Source organism: Podarcis pityusensis (assembly GCF_964106645.2).
Source record: "Podarcis pityusensis genome assembly, chromosome: 5".
NCBI lineage: Eukaryota > Metazoa > Chordata > Lepidosauria > Squamata > Lacertidae > Podarcis > Podarcis pityusensis.
This window is the reverse complement of record NC_138032.1, coordinates 55,742,268-55,761,586: the sequence shown is the minus strand read 5'-3', so window position 1 is coordinate 55,761,586 and position 19,319 is coordinate 55,742,268. Positions and strand designations below refer to the sequence as shown.

Sequence of the window (19,319 nt, the reverse complement as noted above, 5' to 3'; positions counted from 1 at the left end):
TGGCTTTTAATTTCTTTTTTCTTTTTTGAAAGATAGTCATAGGGAAAACACACTACCGCCTGATGTGAATGTTTTCCTTATTAGAATTCTATTCTCATCAGCAGCACTATATAGAATAAGAGCTGTCAACAGTAGTGCTCCCCATTGCCCAAGTCACCTCATGGCCCCCTGCATGGCAGACAGTGCACTGTTGACTTGATAAATATATTTTGTGGGCTCTGAATGTTAACAGATGGTAATTGTATGCAAGAGAGCTGGATGAAGTGGCTTTCTTCTGTAAATGATCTGGAAATGCTCTGCAATATGACTCTAATATTCACCAGCTGTTGCTTTAGTGTCTGTCTCATATCGTAATATACCCCTTAACTTGGGAGATACCAATTTTGTCCACTTGTAATGGATACAGTTTCCATTACAATAGATTGTGCTTTTTCTCTCACCACGGGATAAATCTAACCCTATATGTACTGCTGAATTGTAAATTCTTTATTCCTGACAGCCAAGTAGCATAACTGTGCCTTGCCATAATGTAAATATTTGATGGGTAGAGTAAAGACCCACATGCTGGTTTCATCCTAACCTAAGGGAGGTTACACCAATATTATTGTTACTATTTATTTAATTGTTTTGGGGTTTTCTTTAGAGGAATGCTGTAGGGATGGAGAAAGAAAAACTAAGAGTCCTAAACTGGACTGGAGTTAAATGTGTTTTATGTCTAGAAAAGTTGTGCACTGATATACAGCATTGCTTCCCCCTGTAAACTAATTGACTTCCAGTCATTTTGAGCCATGGAATTCTATAATGATGGATCACGTAGCTCAGCTGTAAATATCTTCAGAGATATTAGTATTTGGCCAAAAGAGAATCTGAGTTATCTTGGGTGCTGGAAGAGAATACAATGGCCATAGTTGTGGTAATGCCTAGATATTCCTCATTGGTGCTATTCCCCTTAATATTCCAGCAGTAGCTGCAGTGCACATATTTTCCTTTTCTAGAATCTGCACGAACAAGGGGATTCATACAGCAATTTATTTAATAGTTTAAACTTAGAAATGCAACAGAACACTATGGCAGCTGAACTTGCAGTTGCTCTTCTGCTGCCCTAGCACTTCATGTGACTGTTGTGTTATGGCATGCCTGCTCACTCACTTTTCCTTTCCAATGCCTTTGTTTTCCTTCTCTTTTCCCGCTGGCATTAGAGAGACAAGCAGGCAGCTACCATGCAGCTGCATGTTTCCTTAGTTGTGGAAAAACATTTCTGTACCATGACAACACAGAGGGAAGAGGAACAGACACACTGTTGAGAGCTGCAGGCCCATGTGACCACCCGTGAACATTTATTTAAAGCTTGGTTCAGCCTTTCATTTTTGCTATCATTAAACAGCTTCCGCAAAATTGTTAACATAGGGAACACATCAAGAACCAAGTATTTATGCTGATAGAATTGAAATATGGAACTGTGCTTGAAAGAAATGGTTCCACTTTTTATGCTAGGTTCCATTTCCTCTGCAATCTTTTCTGATGAAGAGGCAGTCATGTGCACCTACACTTAATTGTGATAGATTATGGCAGTTGGTAACAGCAACAAGTGAGCCATAAGTAGCAAGAGCAGCTGAAATTCTCATCAGCAAAGATTTGGTTTTTATAAAGATGTCCCACAATGCAAGATAAATAAGGAAATATCCTACAACTTATACAGATTTCATTAGAATATGAGAATCTCCTGACAAGGAGTTTGTGGACACTCCACTGTCTACATGGAGTTCCCTTTCTGTACCATAGTTTAATCACTAAACTGTGTAGGGTGTGCTTCAGACTTGCACACTCCCATCTCTTCTCCCCTGCATCTGGGAGAAGGACTTCCTAAGCTTTTCATTTTAATAAACCCTTTAGTTAGCTAACAGTTTTAACCTCCTTTTCTCTGAGGCAGGGACTGTGGTATAACTCTAATCATGGAACGTCTCAAAAACATAGGAAGTTGTAACCTTGGTTTCTGAAGCTGTACTGCTTCAATAAACCATAGTCAATGTGAACCAGGTTCCTTAGTTCAGCAAAATCTTGCAAAGTCCCCCTCTTGGACATGCAGAGGGAGGGGAGTTTTGAGAGCTCAAGGCTTGTGCATAAACCGTATTTTATCTGGACATACAAACATGACATATGTATCTCTAACAACTCTTGGGAAAATCAGTTTCATTCCCTCTTTGGAGAAATGTTCTACCAAGAGAAACTAAGGCTGCAATCTTAATCCATACTTACCTGGGAGTATGTCCCACTGATCTCTGTAGAGTAGACACATATATAGGATTCTGTTGTGACACACATACATAAACAGACTATTCAGGAAAAGGTCATCAGAAAGGAGATTGATTTCAGTTAAGGGGTTTGGAGAAGGAGATAAGACCCTTTCTAAAGGTCATTGTACTTAACCAAGATATAGGCATGAGTTTCCTGTAATGGGAAAATTGGTTATAAGAATCTGATTGGTCTTTTAAGATATACTTTTTTAAAACAAAAACAATTCACTAAAATATATAACTGATAGACCATTGACAGAGCATACTGTGCTGGGCATAGTTCTGCTAATATTCAGACAAGTGATAATAACAGAAAGCACACAGAGAGAAACATATTTGAAGTTGATTATAATAAAAATGAATGAGAGATCCCCGGTTTTTTGAGGAATGTCCCTTGGTATCAAGATAAACCCATAACAGCTAATATTTTGCTTAAGTGCAAAGATTAGCATTGCATAATAGTAATATCAATTTAGGGTTACCATATTTCAGAAAGTGAAAATCCGGACAGGAAAGTTGTTAAGCTCCCCCCCCCCCCATTTTTTTTTTGGGGAAGTTTTTGAGCTATTTTAAAATGACGCTCCCAGCACGGGTTGCCATATGTTCAGATTATCCCAGACATTAAAGTAATTTCTGCCCTATCACAATTGTGACTAGCTTTAGTTGCAATTCTTATTTCTTGATCCTAAACTCTAGGGGGTAACTTCATGGTTATGTAAGTACAGAAAGCTGATGCCCTCCTATAAGATTAGATTTTAATTCTGAGACAGAATTTCATACTCGTGTTCTATTTTGGAATGGATATGTATTGTTGTGGATATGGATATGTTGTTTATTTTTATCTGTTTAAGTTCCCTGCCATCTTCAGCAAGCATAAAGAAACTGCAGTCCTCCAGATTTTGTTAAACCACAACTCCCATTAGCCCTAGCCAGCATGATTGGTAGCCCATCAACATCTGGATGGCCACAGGTTCCCCACCTCTGATCTAGAGAATGTGATTAAATGGTGTTGGCAAGAAAGAGCCATCTAAATGAGCCGCATATGCCAGCCATCCTTTTGGCTCACTTTCTTGGCCACCCTCTCGCCTGTCTAACCTAGATAGTAAGCGCTATTAGCTAGCACTGATGTTACTCAAGGCAGAAATTGCAAACTTCACCTTTCTCGATTTCTTTTGATAATGTGCTTTTAGTGAGCTCTAACCTTCTTCTACACACACATTTCTGCAGGGAAAGTGAGGGGGGGAAAAATTGTTTATGTTTCAAAGTGCCGCATTTAATGAATCGGCTGGCTCCATCCTTCCTGTTTTTCTCATATCTTCCAGTTTCACAGCCAACTATTTCATGCACAGTAAAACAGGCGGCTGCCTAAGGCAGCAAAATATTAAGCACAGCCAAATATTCAGCACGGCTGTATTGTCAGTGAAATATGAGCTGGGAGTGGCACATTTTTCTGTTTGTTTTCATTACACCTACAGACAGAGCTTCCCATTTGTACATGGCTCTGTTGTTATAACATACCACACAGAGACACAGCAGTTAGTGAGACCCTCCTTTCCCACCTCTGGCTGTTCTGACATCTCTGCTGCACTCTCTTTTCCTCCTTCTCATGAAAATCAATAGAGTTTTTATTCGTCACATGAAAGGAAGGGGGGATATCTTTCAAAGTAAACAAGCTTGAAGCTGCTAGCAGGTGTTTTACCTTAAAACATCTTTTAAAGCTAAAGATGACAGCGGGCTGTATCAAAATTCCAAGGTCAAAGTGGTTCCAAGGGATGAGTGTGACTTTGTGTAGCAGGCACAGGTCAAGGAAGGGGCCACAGCAGGAGGGAATCAACAGATAGTGAGACCAGAGGAGAGGTGGCTGAAAAAGAGTGTTCGGTGGACACTGGACTGGAAAATAAGACCCTGAAGGAAGGGTATTTGGAGGTGAGGGAGGCTTGAGAGTAAGATAACTGAAGATGGGGAATCGAAGAAAGGAGTGACTAATAAGCAAGCAAGACTAATGAGAGTGGCCATGCGACTGGGATAATCAATATAAAAGTGGTAGCAAAAGCTACAAGAATGAATAAGAGCAGCAAGGAATATAGTCTACAAGGAGCAATATGGGGTCAAGATCTGAATCGTGTGGTTCATATGGCTAGTTTGAGAGATAAAAATGGTAAGTTAGCAAAGAGAAGACAAGTAATAGTATTATTAGATCTTGTTCCTGTAATATTTTTTCTCATCTGACTCCCCTGGCATGACCAAAGAGATGGAGGGAAGATGTTTGGGAAGTACACTCCACTAAAGTGAGGTATTTGTAGGATTCCTTTGCCAGGTAGGCAACTTGGATCAGCCTGGCATTTCAGTTTAATTTTCTTCGGAATGGAGCTGTGAGACTTCTGCTGGAATAAACAATAATTAAAGCACAGCCTTACTATACAAATAGCACTCTTCCTTTTCTTTTCTTGCCTGGACAATAGCTATTGGTTTATTACTATGATGAAGATGATGTGGGATGGCTTAGCTGCAATTGTGCTTCAATTGTTCCTGTGTTATTTCATTTACAGATTGTATTCTGATTATCTTTACTTTGCAAGTGCTAACAAATCTGTAGAAGACTTCCATGAGAAAGTGGCTGAATCACTGCAGCTCTTTGAAAATTGCCTGGCAGATTACTCCCTGAGAGCCTGTGTGTACAACAACACCATTAACAATGCCATGCCCGTACGTACATTTCAGTTCTCACTTGATATGATTCTTAGACAATAGAATTTCATGAAGCTGGTATTATCATATTAGAGTATGTAACAAATACATTATAGAATGAAAAAAAAACCACCAGAAAAAACCCAACTTGTGTTTGAACCTGGTGGTTCATATGACAAAGTCTTTCTGCTTAAAAACAAATCCATCCACACAGAAGACAAAAGGCTGAATCTAATTCTAAATTGGGGATTTAACTGTTTATCTTTGGTAAGAAAGGAGCATTCCATCAAGTGAGCACCCAGCTAGAGCATTAATGGGTGCATTCATGTACTATCCCCTTTCTCCCCTGTGAGGAACCTTTACAGCATTTGGGTCTTTTTAGTCTGGAGGGAAAGGGAAGTAAAGGGGAACATGATAGAGGTGTATAGAATTATGCATGGCATAATGAAAATGAAGATGGGGGCATTTTTCTACTTTGCTCAGAACACTGGTCTAGAACAAGAGACTATCCAATGAAGCTGAATGTTGGAAAGTCAGAAGTACTTCTTCACACAATGCATATTTAAGATATAAAATTTGCTGCCACAAGATATGGCTTTCAAAGGGGATTAAACAAATCTAATGGCTGTTCGCCATGGTGGCTGCATGCTGCCTCCAGTATCGGAGGGCAGCATACCAGATGAGGGAGAAGTATCACCTCCCCACTGGGCTTCCCTGATGCATGTATGCCAGGGTTGCCAACTTTTCTGGTTCCGTGGGCACATTTGCAAACCAGATAAACTGTTGTGGGTACAATGGAAGTGCTGCAGCTGTACACATGAGCCCTGAAAGGATGCACAACACATGCACACTCACTTTCTCCCCATCTCAATTTAGGCTTTAAAAATGTTTTTTGCTGTCTTTCAAGCCTATTATGGGTGCAGAGGCGGAGATAAGAAGTTAACCTTCCAAAGTCTAATTTCAGGAATGGGAGTCATCTGCTATAGCACATACGGTGACCCATGAGTATGTCACATTCCTGCAATAAAGCTATGCCTTGCATAATCTCCCTTATTGTTGTCTGCCATGGCCAATTCATTTGGAGTGTTTTCTTAAAACAATAATTTATTTTGTTTTTCATTCTTTTAGGTAAGGCTCCAGGTTGGTCTGTATGTTGTTTTTCTCTTGGACTGGCTGACAGTTTTTAATAAAGATCAAATACTAGTTCTCCGCTTGGAGGATCATGCATCCAACGTTAAGTTTACTATGCATATGGTGTTCCAGTTCCTGGATTTAGGTAGGAAATTTTCTGACCTTTCTGATTAAAGCACATTTAATGAAATTGCCCTGTTTTTCTAAGGCTCTGCTTCAGCCCCCTTCCTAAATCTGCTCTCAGACGGTCCCTGGTAATTGCTCTGTAGTTAGATCACATATATTCAAATTTAAAGAAAAACAAGTTGCTTAAATTTAGCCATTCTTTGTATCTTAACCAAGAGGTATTCTATTTTAAATTTAATTTTAATCCACAGGTTCATGTTACCTTTGGGTCACTTGCCACATGCTTTCCTATACAGATTGTATAAGACTATTCCATTTAAGAATGTTGCATGTTCATTGTAAGAACTGGCAGATGTACAGACCTATGAAGTAGTGCAGTTGCATCAAGTTATGGCTGCACACCCCCCCCTCCACATGGAGCAATTTAGTGATTATCTATATCAAAAATGGCCTTCAGTGAACCATTTCTATGTGGAAACTGATCAACATGTGCTGCTATGCTAAATAGCAGCCTTTAGGTCAGGCTTGGGAATCAGGCATGGGGAACCATGGCCCACAGGCTAAATTAGGCCCACCAGGGATTCTAATTTGGCCCATGAGGCCATTTTTTCTTTTGCCATGTCCACATGCTGTCATCTGTGGGTAAGGGAAAGCTGCAGCTGCAAAGGAACAATCGGGAGCATTTGAGTGTGGTTCCAATTGTTCCCCTACAAATGGGACTTGGGTTTGGTGTTTTTTGTTTAAATGGCACCGATGTAAGTCCTGCTGGGAACTGCTCCACTTAGGAGCTCCCAAGTGGAGCTGATTCCTGGGCTTGTATTCAGCTCCACCCAGATGTCAAAGTGGCCTACCTCTGCTTTAGATCATCAAAAGGTTGCAGCATGTAATATATTTCAAAAGTGAATTGCTATCATTTTTGCATGAGGGTGTGCTGGACCTCTATGCATGAGTGACATAAATGCTTCCTGACATCAGGAGCTCCATCATAAGAGGACAACTTTTAGGAAAAAAGGAGAAGGAATGTACATTCATGATTATTTTATGCTAAATTGTTCCGAGAAAACAATCAGCCATAAGGATTTATTCTGTTTGGATGAAGGTTGGTTTAGACATTTTAAAAATAGATGAACAATTCATACTGCTTACAATGCAAAATGATTTAAGTGATACATGGGGGATGGAATCATCTTATGTTTTAAATGCAGTTAATTTTTAAGCATTTAAAAACTGTCTAAATGCTACAGAACATAACCTGGAGTAGAACAGTTACATTAAACTTGTATTAATATGTGGGAATTAGGGTGTTGAGCTAGAACGATCCAGCACCAGCAGGGAATTATTTTTTTTACATTGTGTAAAGAAAGAAAAGAACACATATTTACTTAGAATGGCTTGTACACTACAGCTTGCAAGTGGAACAGGAGCCACACTCTTCATGTTTTCACATGGTCCCTTTGCACTAACATACCTAGGGTTGTATCCAGCTAAGTTCTATTCAGAGTAGACTCACTGAAATTAAAGGCCCAAAGTTAATTATATCCAATCTTTTCAATGGGCCTACTCTTGAGTAGGACAAAATGGTTAGAACTCCTATTTCTGCATCTCAAGATCATGCTCCTAAGGGGCAAACAATGTTCTGAGGTTAAATGCAGGCAAGCATTCAATATGCATGAATTCCCTTCCTTAAATAGTATGAGAATGGGAATGTAAGTGAACATAACCAGAGCCATTGTGCAAGAGAAGGGTAGAATTAACCCTTTCCTCACATAATGAAGTTGCACTGAAAAAGGTCCTTAATGACAACTTCAAGGAGCATAAGGCTATCAGTGGCTACTAGCCATGATGACAATGTTCTGTCTCCACTGTTGGAGACAGCAGGCTTCTGAATACCAGTTTCCGGGAATCACAAGTAGGGAGTGTGTTGTTGTGCTCAAGTCCTGCTTCTAGGCTTTCCACAAGCATCTGGTTTGCTACTGTGAGAACAGGGCACAGGACTAGATGTGCCTTTGGCCTGATCCAGCAGAGAGCTCTTCTTCATATATGTTCTTTCCAAAGCTGCTATATTAGCCCTAGCAGAGAAGTTTCCATTGGCATCAATAGCGGTTGCGGATGGGGGTACATCACAGCATGTACAGAAAAGGCTAAGCTTCCTCTCTACATTCCATGGGGCTGTATCTTGCTTATCCCTACCAGCCGAAAAGAACAAAAGAACAACAATTTAAAAACCAAAATCTTGTATAGTAAATGCTTGCAAACATTTCATGCCATGTATAGTTTGGTCCTAATAGAAGGGATGGTGTGTGCTTCAGGCACTGCCAAGAAGTCATGCTTCCTGTTCAGACAACAAGCTATAATGTCCAAAAGCCACGTTTATACATCTCATGTCACTTAATTTGGAAATGTTTGAGGAAATGCATAACAGAAAGCTATACAAGCATATTTTGTGGTTATCTTTTTCCTTTTCTTAATTTTACTACAGGTGCTCTAAGTGAAAAAGAAGAAGCTCTAATTACCAAAAGTCCTGCATCAAACACTAGGAGGCCTGAAGATCGCAATTTGGGCCCTATGTTACCTATCACAAAGGAAATTCTACGAGATTTCTATCAGCCTTTCAACACAAAACTGGCTCAAGTTCTTTCTGATGAAGCTTTTTTATGGAAAAAATCCTGATGTGTCAATTCCGGTGCCACAAACACAGTGCTTGGGATTATTTTTAAATCTTGTTTTCAGGTGCAAGCAATTGCCCACTCTGAGGCCAAGCAAGCCTGCAGTTAAATCTTTGTCTCCATGTTCAGCATACAATATGTCAATGAAGTTATATCAGATTTGCCATAGAAGAACATTAAGCTCTATCAATGTCTTTTGTAAACTTTTCTCTCTCTCAGCAAACAGTGCACCAATAGCCTTGATATGAAGCAGTCTCGCATTCTGTGGTTATGGTTTTTGAAATGCCATTTTTAAGCTATTGTTACAGTACAGAAAGCACTAGCCACCTAAAAATGCACATTCATTCTACTTTTTAAGATATGTCTTGCATTCTTTTGAAACTATTCAAAACAGCTTTTTAACCATTAAAAGTTAATTGATTTTCATCTGGAAGTCTGTTTTTAATTTCAACAAACTCTTCAATATGTGTTCTCTTTGCCCATAATAAACCTATTGAATCTGCCTGAGCTGTGTAACTTAATTCAAAACCAAGTAACTTTTTAATGGATGATTGTGTTTTAGTAAGCCCAGAGCAGAATGAATCCTTCCCCTGTAACAGTGATCAAGAGAAGAAATTTCTCAATGGTGACTTACTCTAAAATATTAATTGAAAAGAGGGCTGACTTTCAAACTGATGTAAGGATATGATCCAATCATAAAAAGTTTACAATCAAATAAAATAAAAGAAGAGGGAGGGAAATTATTAGCTTTGCTTTTTGTTTTGTATAGTTATGTGCTGTTTCTATTCCTATGCAATATGGGCCTCATCCAAAAGCTAAGAGCAGATCTAGCTATAGAATTACAATATTCCACTGAAGTACACAGCCTAAAATCCTGATGATTAGGCCTGATTATTAAGAATGGCCACATACTAGGACAAAGTGGTTTGGGCCACCAAACATGCACTCGCTCTAACTTGTGCATGCATACACACAGAATACAAATTCCCCACACATACTCATACACACACAAATTCATGCATACACATATTGAGTTGACTTCCCTCACTATCCATTCTAGACCAATGAGTTTTTTTTATTTGCTCCTTGAGCCTTCCAGCCAAGGAACTGCTCAAGGTCCAAGTAATTCATTCTGAAGTAGTACTTATTCACATTATCTCCCCCTCATGCAGGGGAAGCCCCTATCTGAACAAGGGTTTGAGACCCATTGGCTACCCTCAACTGGTTTAGTCAGCCAGTCAAAGCAGTTTCCTGGGATGTGGCCTCTGTCACATGCTAACAGCTTCTAGGAGCCACAGGTGAGAGTTGAGTGCAGGGTGGGAACCAAAGACAGACAAACTACTCTAGAAGGAGCACGATGATTCCCCCACCAGAGATACTACCCCTTCTCAACACCCCATATACCCTTCTCAATGGCTACTAGTTAAAAAAATGTTTTGCATGAGAAAGAAAAGAAAAAGAAAGAAACTTTCCCCAGGAAGGACTCAATGGAAGTAACACATCACAGCCCACAGTAAAGCAAAATGGTGCCCCAGCTTTCCCATGGAAGGTGGCAGGATGCTTATCTGAGATGTGTATCTGATACAAGCTGTTGTGACTGCAGTAGCAACAGGCGACATACCTATGATTCTGAAGCCGACTCTGTTATTGGCTTCTCAACCACAAATGCTGAGGCTTAACTACTCTGAAAACCTCTGAGGGTTGCTTTGCACACATTGCCAGTCAATAGCAGAGTGGTTCCTCCCCTTCTCTTTTTGCCACCACAAACACTGCATTATTGGAGGTCTTGGGGACCACCACATATAACTTAGGCTAAATACAGCCTGTGGAGTAGACATCCCTGGGCTACACAACCAATCAATGTGCAAGCTAGGCCTACACCACAATTAAGATAGCTGCCATGAGACCTAGCTTACATCAGCTTAACTAGTTTACTGGATAATCTATGCTCTCCCAACAGCAACATCATTAATAACCATATAAAAAAGAGAGGAAGTATAAACACTGGCACCCACCTAGCAATGCAGTTCTCCACTTGGCTTTCAAAGAGATGGGGATGAGTGGGACCAGGAGGGAATGATCATCGGCTGCCTTCTCACACCGCTCCCTCAGAAAGTGTTTCTTGTCCCCAGGACCATTCAGGAAGCTCAGCCCTAGCCAGTTAGCTGGCACCTCAGTAACATACAGTACATGAAAGTTCTGAAAGACAAAAAGAGATGGAGAATTTGTCCCATCCCCCCTCCAAAGGTATTGATTCCAAAATGTAAAGGGAATATTAACTGTAGCATTCAAAATACTAATGCAAGCACATTGGTAAGATCAATTTTAACTTAACACATAAAAAGTATTGTTGCCATGCAAGCACAGATAAAAGCATATCGCACACTGCAAAAACAAAACAAAAAAACATACAAAAGAAAACAACCACCATCACCATTAACTCCAAAGGAAAACAGCCCTTAGGACCCTGGAGCAGTGTGATGAGATCTTCATTGTAGACATTCATTCTTGAAGCCTTCCTTCAGAATCTCCCTCCATTACCCCTCCCCTCTCCCTCTCTCACACCCCTACCCATGAGACTCTCATCCATTTTGTTATATTTTTATTTCCATTTTCTCTCCTACAATTCCCAATTTGCTTCTTGGAGACCTCTTTGAAAGGCCTCTTTCCTTCATTATTATTGCATAGAAACCCAGGGATACCTAAGAGCATGGATCCCACTCAAGGGGGAAAGCAAAAGCAGACAGGTAATATTTCTTGGAGTGCAGCTGTGGATTAGAGGTATGGGAGGATGTTGAGGGTAATTCTCTGCAGATCTCACACATTCCTCAGCATCTTTGTTAGCCATGACGCTAGAGAGCCATCATAGGGCCAAACTACATGTTACATAAAGTCCTTGTGCAACACATGTTTATGACTTGCCTGTTCTCCTTTGTAAGAAAAGGGTGTGGGGGTGGTTGGGTCAAGACTAGATGGGGTTGTGGCATGTGGGATAAGGGGGTTAAATCCTCCCTCCAGTTTCTTTACCACCAACAAAGACATCTAGAATGTGCTATTTGCTTCATCGATACCTTATGGGGCAAAGAGCACCTGGAGGGAGGGTGATTTTAGAGAGGGAGCAGGAAATGGTGGAGCGGGGAGGTGAATTCTGCCATGGCCCTCCTGCATTCATTAAGGAGATGAAGTGGCAGATCCCAACTGAAGGTTTAAACAGTGTGCTTCATGTAATGGGCAGTTTGGCCATTAGGCTGCGGTTCTATTTTTCTGCCAAATCTCACACCAAGTTATGTGACGCAGTGAAGAGAAGTGAAATAGATTAGAGGCTGAAAAAATAGATGGACCCAATGCATAGCGAGTTCTGATGATGCACCACTAAACGTAAGCTCAGGGGTGTATATTTGCTTAGGGATCTAGTGTTATAGGGAGCAATAAGGGGGCAGTCCTAACTTCTAGGCCAACAAGCAGCGGGGCTGAACAAAATGGTGGAGCCACTGCCATATATGAAGCCCCACTGCTCATGCCATCTAGGACAGAAGCCTCCCTCCCTGATTTTTTTGCTGTGCCAACTCCAGGCTTAAGATCCAACAGATCCTTGGGTGGCCCAACTCTTCCTCTCCCTGCCTCCATTCCACTGTAGTTCAGATGCACGCCCCACTGGCAGAGCTTAGTGGAGTCAAGTGGATGTATCCCAGATCTCTATCCCCCTCCCCCACTACTAGTCAGGATAGTCTGCCCTGTATATATCTCTCTATATATTATTTATGAAGGGATGCGGATGGCACTGTGGGTTAAACCACAGAGCCTAGGACTTGCTGATCAGAAGGTCGGCGGTTTGAATCCCCGTGACGGGGTGAGCTCCTATTGCTCAGTCCCTGCTCCTGCCAACCTAGCAGTTCGAAAGCATGTCAAAGTGCAAGTAGATAAATAGGTACCGCTCCGGCGGGAAGGTAAACGGCGTTTCCGTGCGCTGCTCTGGTTTGCCAGAAGCGGCTTAGTCATGCTGGCCACATGACCCGGAAGCTGTACGCCAGCTCCCTCGGCCAATAAAGCGAGAATGAGCGCCGCAACCCCAGAGTCGGTACGACTGGACCTAATGGTCAGGGGTCCCTTTACCTTTATATTATTTATAACATTTCTGTGAAAAAATTATACCTAAGGCAGTGTACAATCAAACTAGCACTAATGAGTAATAAAATAAAACACAGCAAACAAGAGCAATATTTCCACCAAACACCAACAAGCTGCAGAGTAAAAAGTTATAATAGCATGTCTGCAATTACGAAGTCCAGTTGCGTAGTGAGTTTCTTCAGGGAGGTTATTCACCAGCCCTGGGGCCACCAGTGAAAATGTGTGACCCAGGGCCTGTTTGCTCTCCTTTTACAAAGAGATCATAAATGTAAGGGAAAACTTCCCCACAAGTTCTTAAAACTACCTTCCCAACATTATATGTCCCATGTTTTGGTACTTGCTTATGGTCAAGGATCACGTTCCCACGAGCCTCAGAGTTTTGACCGTACTGTTCTCAAGGGTAAGGAGATAATGAGTAACCTACAGGGCACTGCAATCTGGTTTGGACTAAGACCAGTTGAACAAATCCCAAATATTCCAGCAGCATTATCATTCAGAGTGGCGCTTTAGCGTAAAAGACCAGCATTTCCTGGACCAAGGTTTTGCACCATTGCCAGAGTATTTGTCAAGCTTCATACGTTGTCAAAATACAAATTAATTAGGACTTTTCATTTAGTTCCACTGATTTCTCTTTAACTGTGGGAATCGAGGGGAGGCTGAAGATAACATAGATTCAGGAAAGGGTGGACTTCAAAACATCCTCTAACCTCTTGTTTTGTGCCTTTGGTAGCAAAAAATATTTTAGTAAAGCTTTGCAATATATCTATGAGTTTTGGAAAGTTGGAAGCAGAAACAGAGTATAATCATACCACAAAGAAAAAATTAGCCTTGAACCAAGACAAACTGACTTTTATATTTATGTAGAAAACAAGGCATTGTTGCCTGTTGATCCCAGGGCTCAGGCATGTCTTTTTTCAACCTAATAATCTCAAGATAAACAAAGAAGTTCCTTCAAGCTAAGCATCTGTCACCTTGCCAAGAATTAACCAAGTTTCCCAACTAAGCCAGAGGCATTTTGTGTGTGTGTATAAGAAGACACTAAGCTCTTTGCAAGAAAGCAATTTACATTAGATACCTTGTGCAGATTGAGCACGTACATGTGTTTAATGTTACCCTGAACAATGTCTGTCCCTAGTGAAAGCACTTTCTTTTTCTGCTGGCCTTTGATATAATAGATTCAAAAGAAGAAAAACTAGGGCTGTGCTGCCACCTTGCGTTCATGCATAACACTGTTCTTTGCAATAAGTTTGCAAAACAGAGGAGTTTCTTCTCTGTTACTTCAAACTCTTTTTTTGACTTTCTGAAATTATTTCAAGTAAGTTTAGATCTGTATGGTGGACAGAAGGTTGCTGTTTCGATTCTCTGGACTCTTCAACCTAAATATAGGACATTTTTATCACAAAAAAGGGTGGATCTACACTACAGCTATGAGTACTGAAAATTGCTGAATTGCCATGTATCATATTAGTTTATATTCTATTGGTTGCACCCAACTAAAACAGAGTAGGTCCACTAAAGTAAATTGATCTCACTGTGTCTACTCTTAACTATGATTTAGATTAAAGGGGGGGGGCCTGGTGCAATTTCCAAAATAGGGCCCCCTACTCCCAGAAAATAACGCATGAAATAAGGTAACACAAAATACCTATTGTGGTATCTAAACACTAACACATTAATTATGATGTAAGCTTTTGTGGGCTACCAACCAACCAGCCAACCAACCAACCAGCCAACCAACCAACCAACAAATTGTGAGCCTGTATAGTTTCATAACTGTCAGCAAAACACACACAGTGAGGATATTCAAAGAACAACTGTGTTCTGATCAGCTGTTCTTTGTTTCAAACCATGGCAGGAAATGGTTTGATGCCATATGTATCCCTGTATAGTTTCTTTTTCTTTTAATGGTATCTCTGTTGTCTATTGATCTGATATAAGGGAAAGTCCAATAGCTCAGTGGTAGAACATATGTTCTGCATGCAGAAGTTCCCAAGTCCAATCCCTGGGAAGTTCTGCTTGTTGCCTGAAACCCTGGAGAGCTGCTTCCAGTCAGTAATGGCAATGCTGAACTAGGTTGAGCCATGGTTTGACTCCATATAAGGCAGCTCCCTGTATTCCTATGCTTAGAAAATACAAATAAAGTGTCAAGGCATGGACAGTGGCCTGGACTGAGCCCGTAACTGGGAACTAGGAGTCAGGACTAGAGCGCAATCCAGAACAGAATGGAAACCCCAAGGCAGGCCTGGTAGAATGAGCCAGGAGTAGGGACCAAAGAGAAAGCACAACCTGAGGAGGCAGAACTGAACAAGTCAGGACTGAAGACCAAGACCAGAAACACAAAACACGCTAGATCTCAGGTAGGACTGGGCCAGTTTCCCAGTGGTTTAAAACGTGGAGGGGAGAAGGGACTGTGCCTGCAAGTCCTGACCCCAACATGAGGGCTTGTCTTACATTACATGCAAATGTCTGAATATAGCTTTGGTTGAATACATGTAGAAACCTCCCCATAATCATGCACCGTGATCACACAGGGTTCTGGACTGCTGGGATTTTTGAGCACATTCAGCACATCTAGAAGCCCTCTTCAGACTGAACATGTCTGAGGAGGACTCTGCATGCTTGGCATAAAATGGTTTTCCTGTGGCTTAGTTAGCTTTATATGGGTTTTGGACTGGATTGTGAGATGTTTGAAACTGCTGTTTAACATGGCTGCATTGCAGTGGAACAGGATGTTGTCGTGCAATGTTTTATGTTATATGTCAGCTGGGTTTTTCTCTGAAAAGCAGTCCAGAGATGCTGAAAAGGAATTAATGGATGCAATATGAGCCCCTGATATCGTATAAGAGCAAGCATAAATTTGGCTTGGCAAGATCAGCCCCCTTTTATCCCCCTAGTCAACTGGAGGGCTCAGCTAGCAAGAGATGCACTGGGAGATTTCCCTGGTACATTAACAAAAAGTGGCAATCTTGCCATGGCCTCTTCTGATGATGAAAAGTAACTAAGTTTCCAGTATGGCTCTTGGGTGTGAAACTTCCCTGCCCTAGGCTGATGGTAATCGTTATTTTCGATAGTGACAAGCTCCTCTAGCCCCTATCCAGGCTTGCCTTTGAAACATTAACATTTTATGAAATAGCTGCCTTGTCCCTGTGCTGTATCAACATAATGGTGCTTAAAATGATTCATACACAAGTCAACTTGGTGGGGGTTTATAGAAGCCATTGGGATCCTGCAGCGTACAAGATCAGAATTTTGGAAAGCAACAACAACAAAGGGCTTTTTTATGAATCTGTGGCATTGGATTATTCTGTGCAAATATGGGGCATCTGTTATTTTCTACAGGACTATGGCGCAACAAGGCAGCCTGTAATTAAAAGACATACCTTAAAGGCACAATTGGAAATCCTGCTATTAAGGCATCATAAATTATGTGTCTTGGATAGACTTGCCTTTAAAAACCTTTTTAGCAGACGTGGAAAACAATACAATGAAAGCACCTGCCTAATCCTAACAGCCAGGGAGCTGCAGAACATTGGTGCTGCTACACTGAAGGATTGGCCAGGAAATGATGTTATGTGGCAATTGCAAAAGGTACATTGCCTATACGCTACATCTGCACTTATGACTGTATATTGTGACTTTAACTACCCTGAGCTCCATTTATAAAGACTGTAAATAAATAAACAAATATGCACCGTGGCTACATTTTGAATACTAGAGAATATCAAAAGCAGCTGCTCCAAAAGTTTAAGACAACCACCTTTCAATTTATTGCCTAATGACAGACCTTTGTCCCAGAGGGGGAAAAACAACATGCTCAGCACCCATCACTACCTAAATTGGCTTCAATATATTCCATGCCTTGTGCATCACCTAAAATTAAACTTCAGATTTGCTAATATAAAGATATCTCCATTTTTCTTTGCTTCTGTTCTCTGCTGGGCTCTGGTTAATGCTAGTGGCAAAGCCAAATTGCTGCTGGCTTTTATATTTCAAGAGGGAAAACAGCTGTTGCTCCTTCATCCCAGCATGCCTTGCTGCAACAGAGATCATTTTGCAATAAGCATGGTCTGACCCAATGTTTTCCAAACTTTCCTCTATAGACTACTTGAAAATTGCCGAGATTCTTGGCAGACACTCAACATTACTGCCTGTTGTAGCAAGATGCTGTACGATTTTCAAATGTATTTTAAGGGACATGCCATGGACCCTCTGAATGAAGGGGTTCATGGACCACAGTTGCATGATATTCTTCCTCCATTGTTGGAGGCAGTTTGCCTGAACGCCAGCTGCTGGGAATCCCAGGTGGGAAGAGTAACCCTGGTCCTGCTTGCAGGCTTCCCATTATCCTATAGGCACCTGGTTGACCACTCTGGGAGCAGAGTGATGGATTAGATGGGCTATTGGCCTGATCCCGATGAGCTATTCTTGTGTATTCCTGTAGTGTGTGCTGTTTTGGCTGCTCCAGAAGGGTAGACAGCAGGGGAAGTGTTAAGTTGTGGGTGAACATATCAGACAACACAGCGATTCTTCAAACAGCTCTTGTTTATTCACAGGCCAGAACAGAACTGAACTGAAGGGTTCAGCCAGCCTGCTTATATAGAGCTCCACTAGAATGCAACAGTAACCATTTTCTGTAACTATCCAATCACTGAACGTCACTTTCAATCCCTTATTTGCATATGTGGACCTGAACTATCTACAGCATCCCCCTGCTGGCCCAGGGTGAGAACTTCAGTACATAACAGAAAGGTGCACAACAGGAGAACTAAAATTGCCATCATCACTGTCAGGGAATGTAAAGTATTTGGATGGGTTTTAGTCAGGAGGGGGGTGGGAATCAACTGGATTGGGGAATAAGGGAGGCATTTTTGATGAGGAATAATCAGGGCATGTGGATTTGCTAATATCTTGATCTACTTGATCCTTTTTATTTTGTAGGTTTGAGCTTCATCTTTAAAGGCCATCATTTCCTAGTTTTCTCTAATCCTCAGTCAGGGCAGGAAATCTTCAATGTGCTGAAGAGAAAAGTCCCGGCATCATCGCCAACCTTGTTAAATAACTACAAGGAATCTAAATTGTAGTCCAACCCACCAGCTGGCTAGAGAAGCAGATTTGGCAACCCGGCTCACTGTCTCATTCACTACAGGGGTGTCAAAATCTCTGGAACGAACCCTCTAAATTTTACATATGCCGCTTATTTTAAACACTTAATTATTATGAAGCATCAAGGATAATTATGAAAGTGAATCAAACTAGTGCAGTCAAGAATCATTAATTATAGGGTTTGCAAATAATCTCATACAAGCGTGAATTTTTTGAATTGGATATAGTTTACATTGGAGTTATGAAATATAATCAAATAATAATCATTATGTTAAGAATCTTTGAAATGCCATCAACTTTCCTGTATATAATTTACTACTTCTCCTCTTCCAATTTATGTATGTGCACACATGAACAAATACTCCTTTAAAAATCATGTGCACAGTATTTAGGATTGGGATGGAGGAGGCCAGGCCCAAATTAACACAAAATGATTTTTTTATAGCACAGGAACAACTTATGATTTCCACATAAGCACAAATTTTTCTGTGTTCCAGTATTTTTTTTAAGTGCCTATTTTTCATGTATTTATCTTCTTGTTGCTTAATTGATTATTTCCTTTGGTAGGTCAATTTAGTTAACAAAACAATTTCCCAGGACTTCTGTATCCACTCTCAATGTATGGGGTCTTTCTTCTTTCCATAATTGTGCGATATACGGTATATCTTAGCTCTCAGAAGTAAGCTGGAAACAGGCTGCAAGTCTATGTCTCACACTTTTGTTTTTAGTAAACAAAAAAGTAAATATTTTGGATTTCTTGATATGGTCTGTTCTTTGTATTGTGTTAAGGACTTTGCCCCAGAAATTTCTTATTTTGATGCACCTCCAGAAAATGTGATATAATCTGCTTTTAATTTCCTGCATCTCCAACAAAATAGATTCAGCTGATACATCTTATTTAATTTATGAGGAGTGAAATACCTTTCATATATGGATGGGGGGGGGGAATCTTTCAGATTAGAACTTGTAAGTGTTCTCAGAACTGATTTGAATAACCAGGACTGTGATATAGACAGATTGTAATTTGACAGATCACAATGATATTCTGCAATTTATGAACGATACAGTGCAGTGAGAATTGCACAGTCCTGCTATCGGTTATGCAACAAATCAGTAAATTCTAATCCATTTATGGCCCTAGATTAAATTCCCTGGGATGCATTATTACACAGCTCTGCTCAGT

At 40.8% G+C, this 19,319-nt stretch overlaps 1 protein-coding gene across 1 annotated transcript in view; it reads left to right on the top strand.

Moving 5' to 3' along the window:
• CHST15 (carbohydrate sulfotransferase 15) overlaps positions 1 to 9,331 on the top strand; it is a 72,237-nt gene extending 62,906 nt beyond the window's left edge. Inside the window, exons 6-8 of the mRNA XM_081005268.1 lie at positions 4,844 to 5,000; positions 6,111 to 6,258; positions 8,719 to 9,331. Of these exons, the coding sequence (XP_080861394.1) occupies positions 4,844 to 5,000; positions 6,111 to 6,258; positions 8,719 to 8,909 (496 nt within the window). The 3' untranslated portion in view covers positions 8,910 to 9,331. The remainder of the gene's footprint in view (positions 1 to 4,843; positions 5,001 to 6,110; positions 6,259 to 8,718) is intronic.
• Positions 9,332 to 19,319: the final 9,988 nt, after the last annotated feature.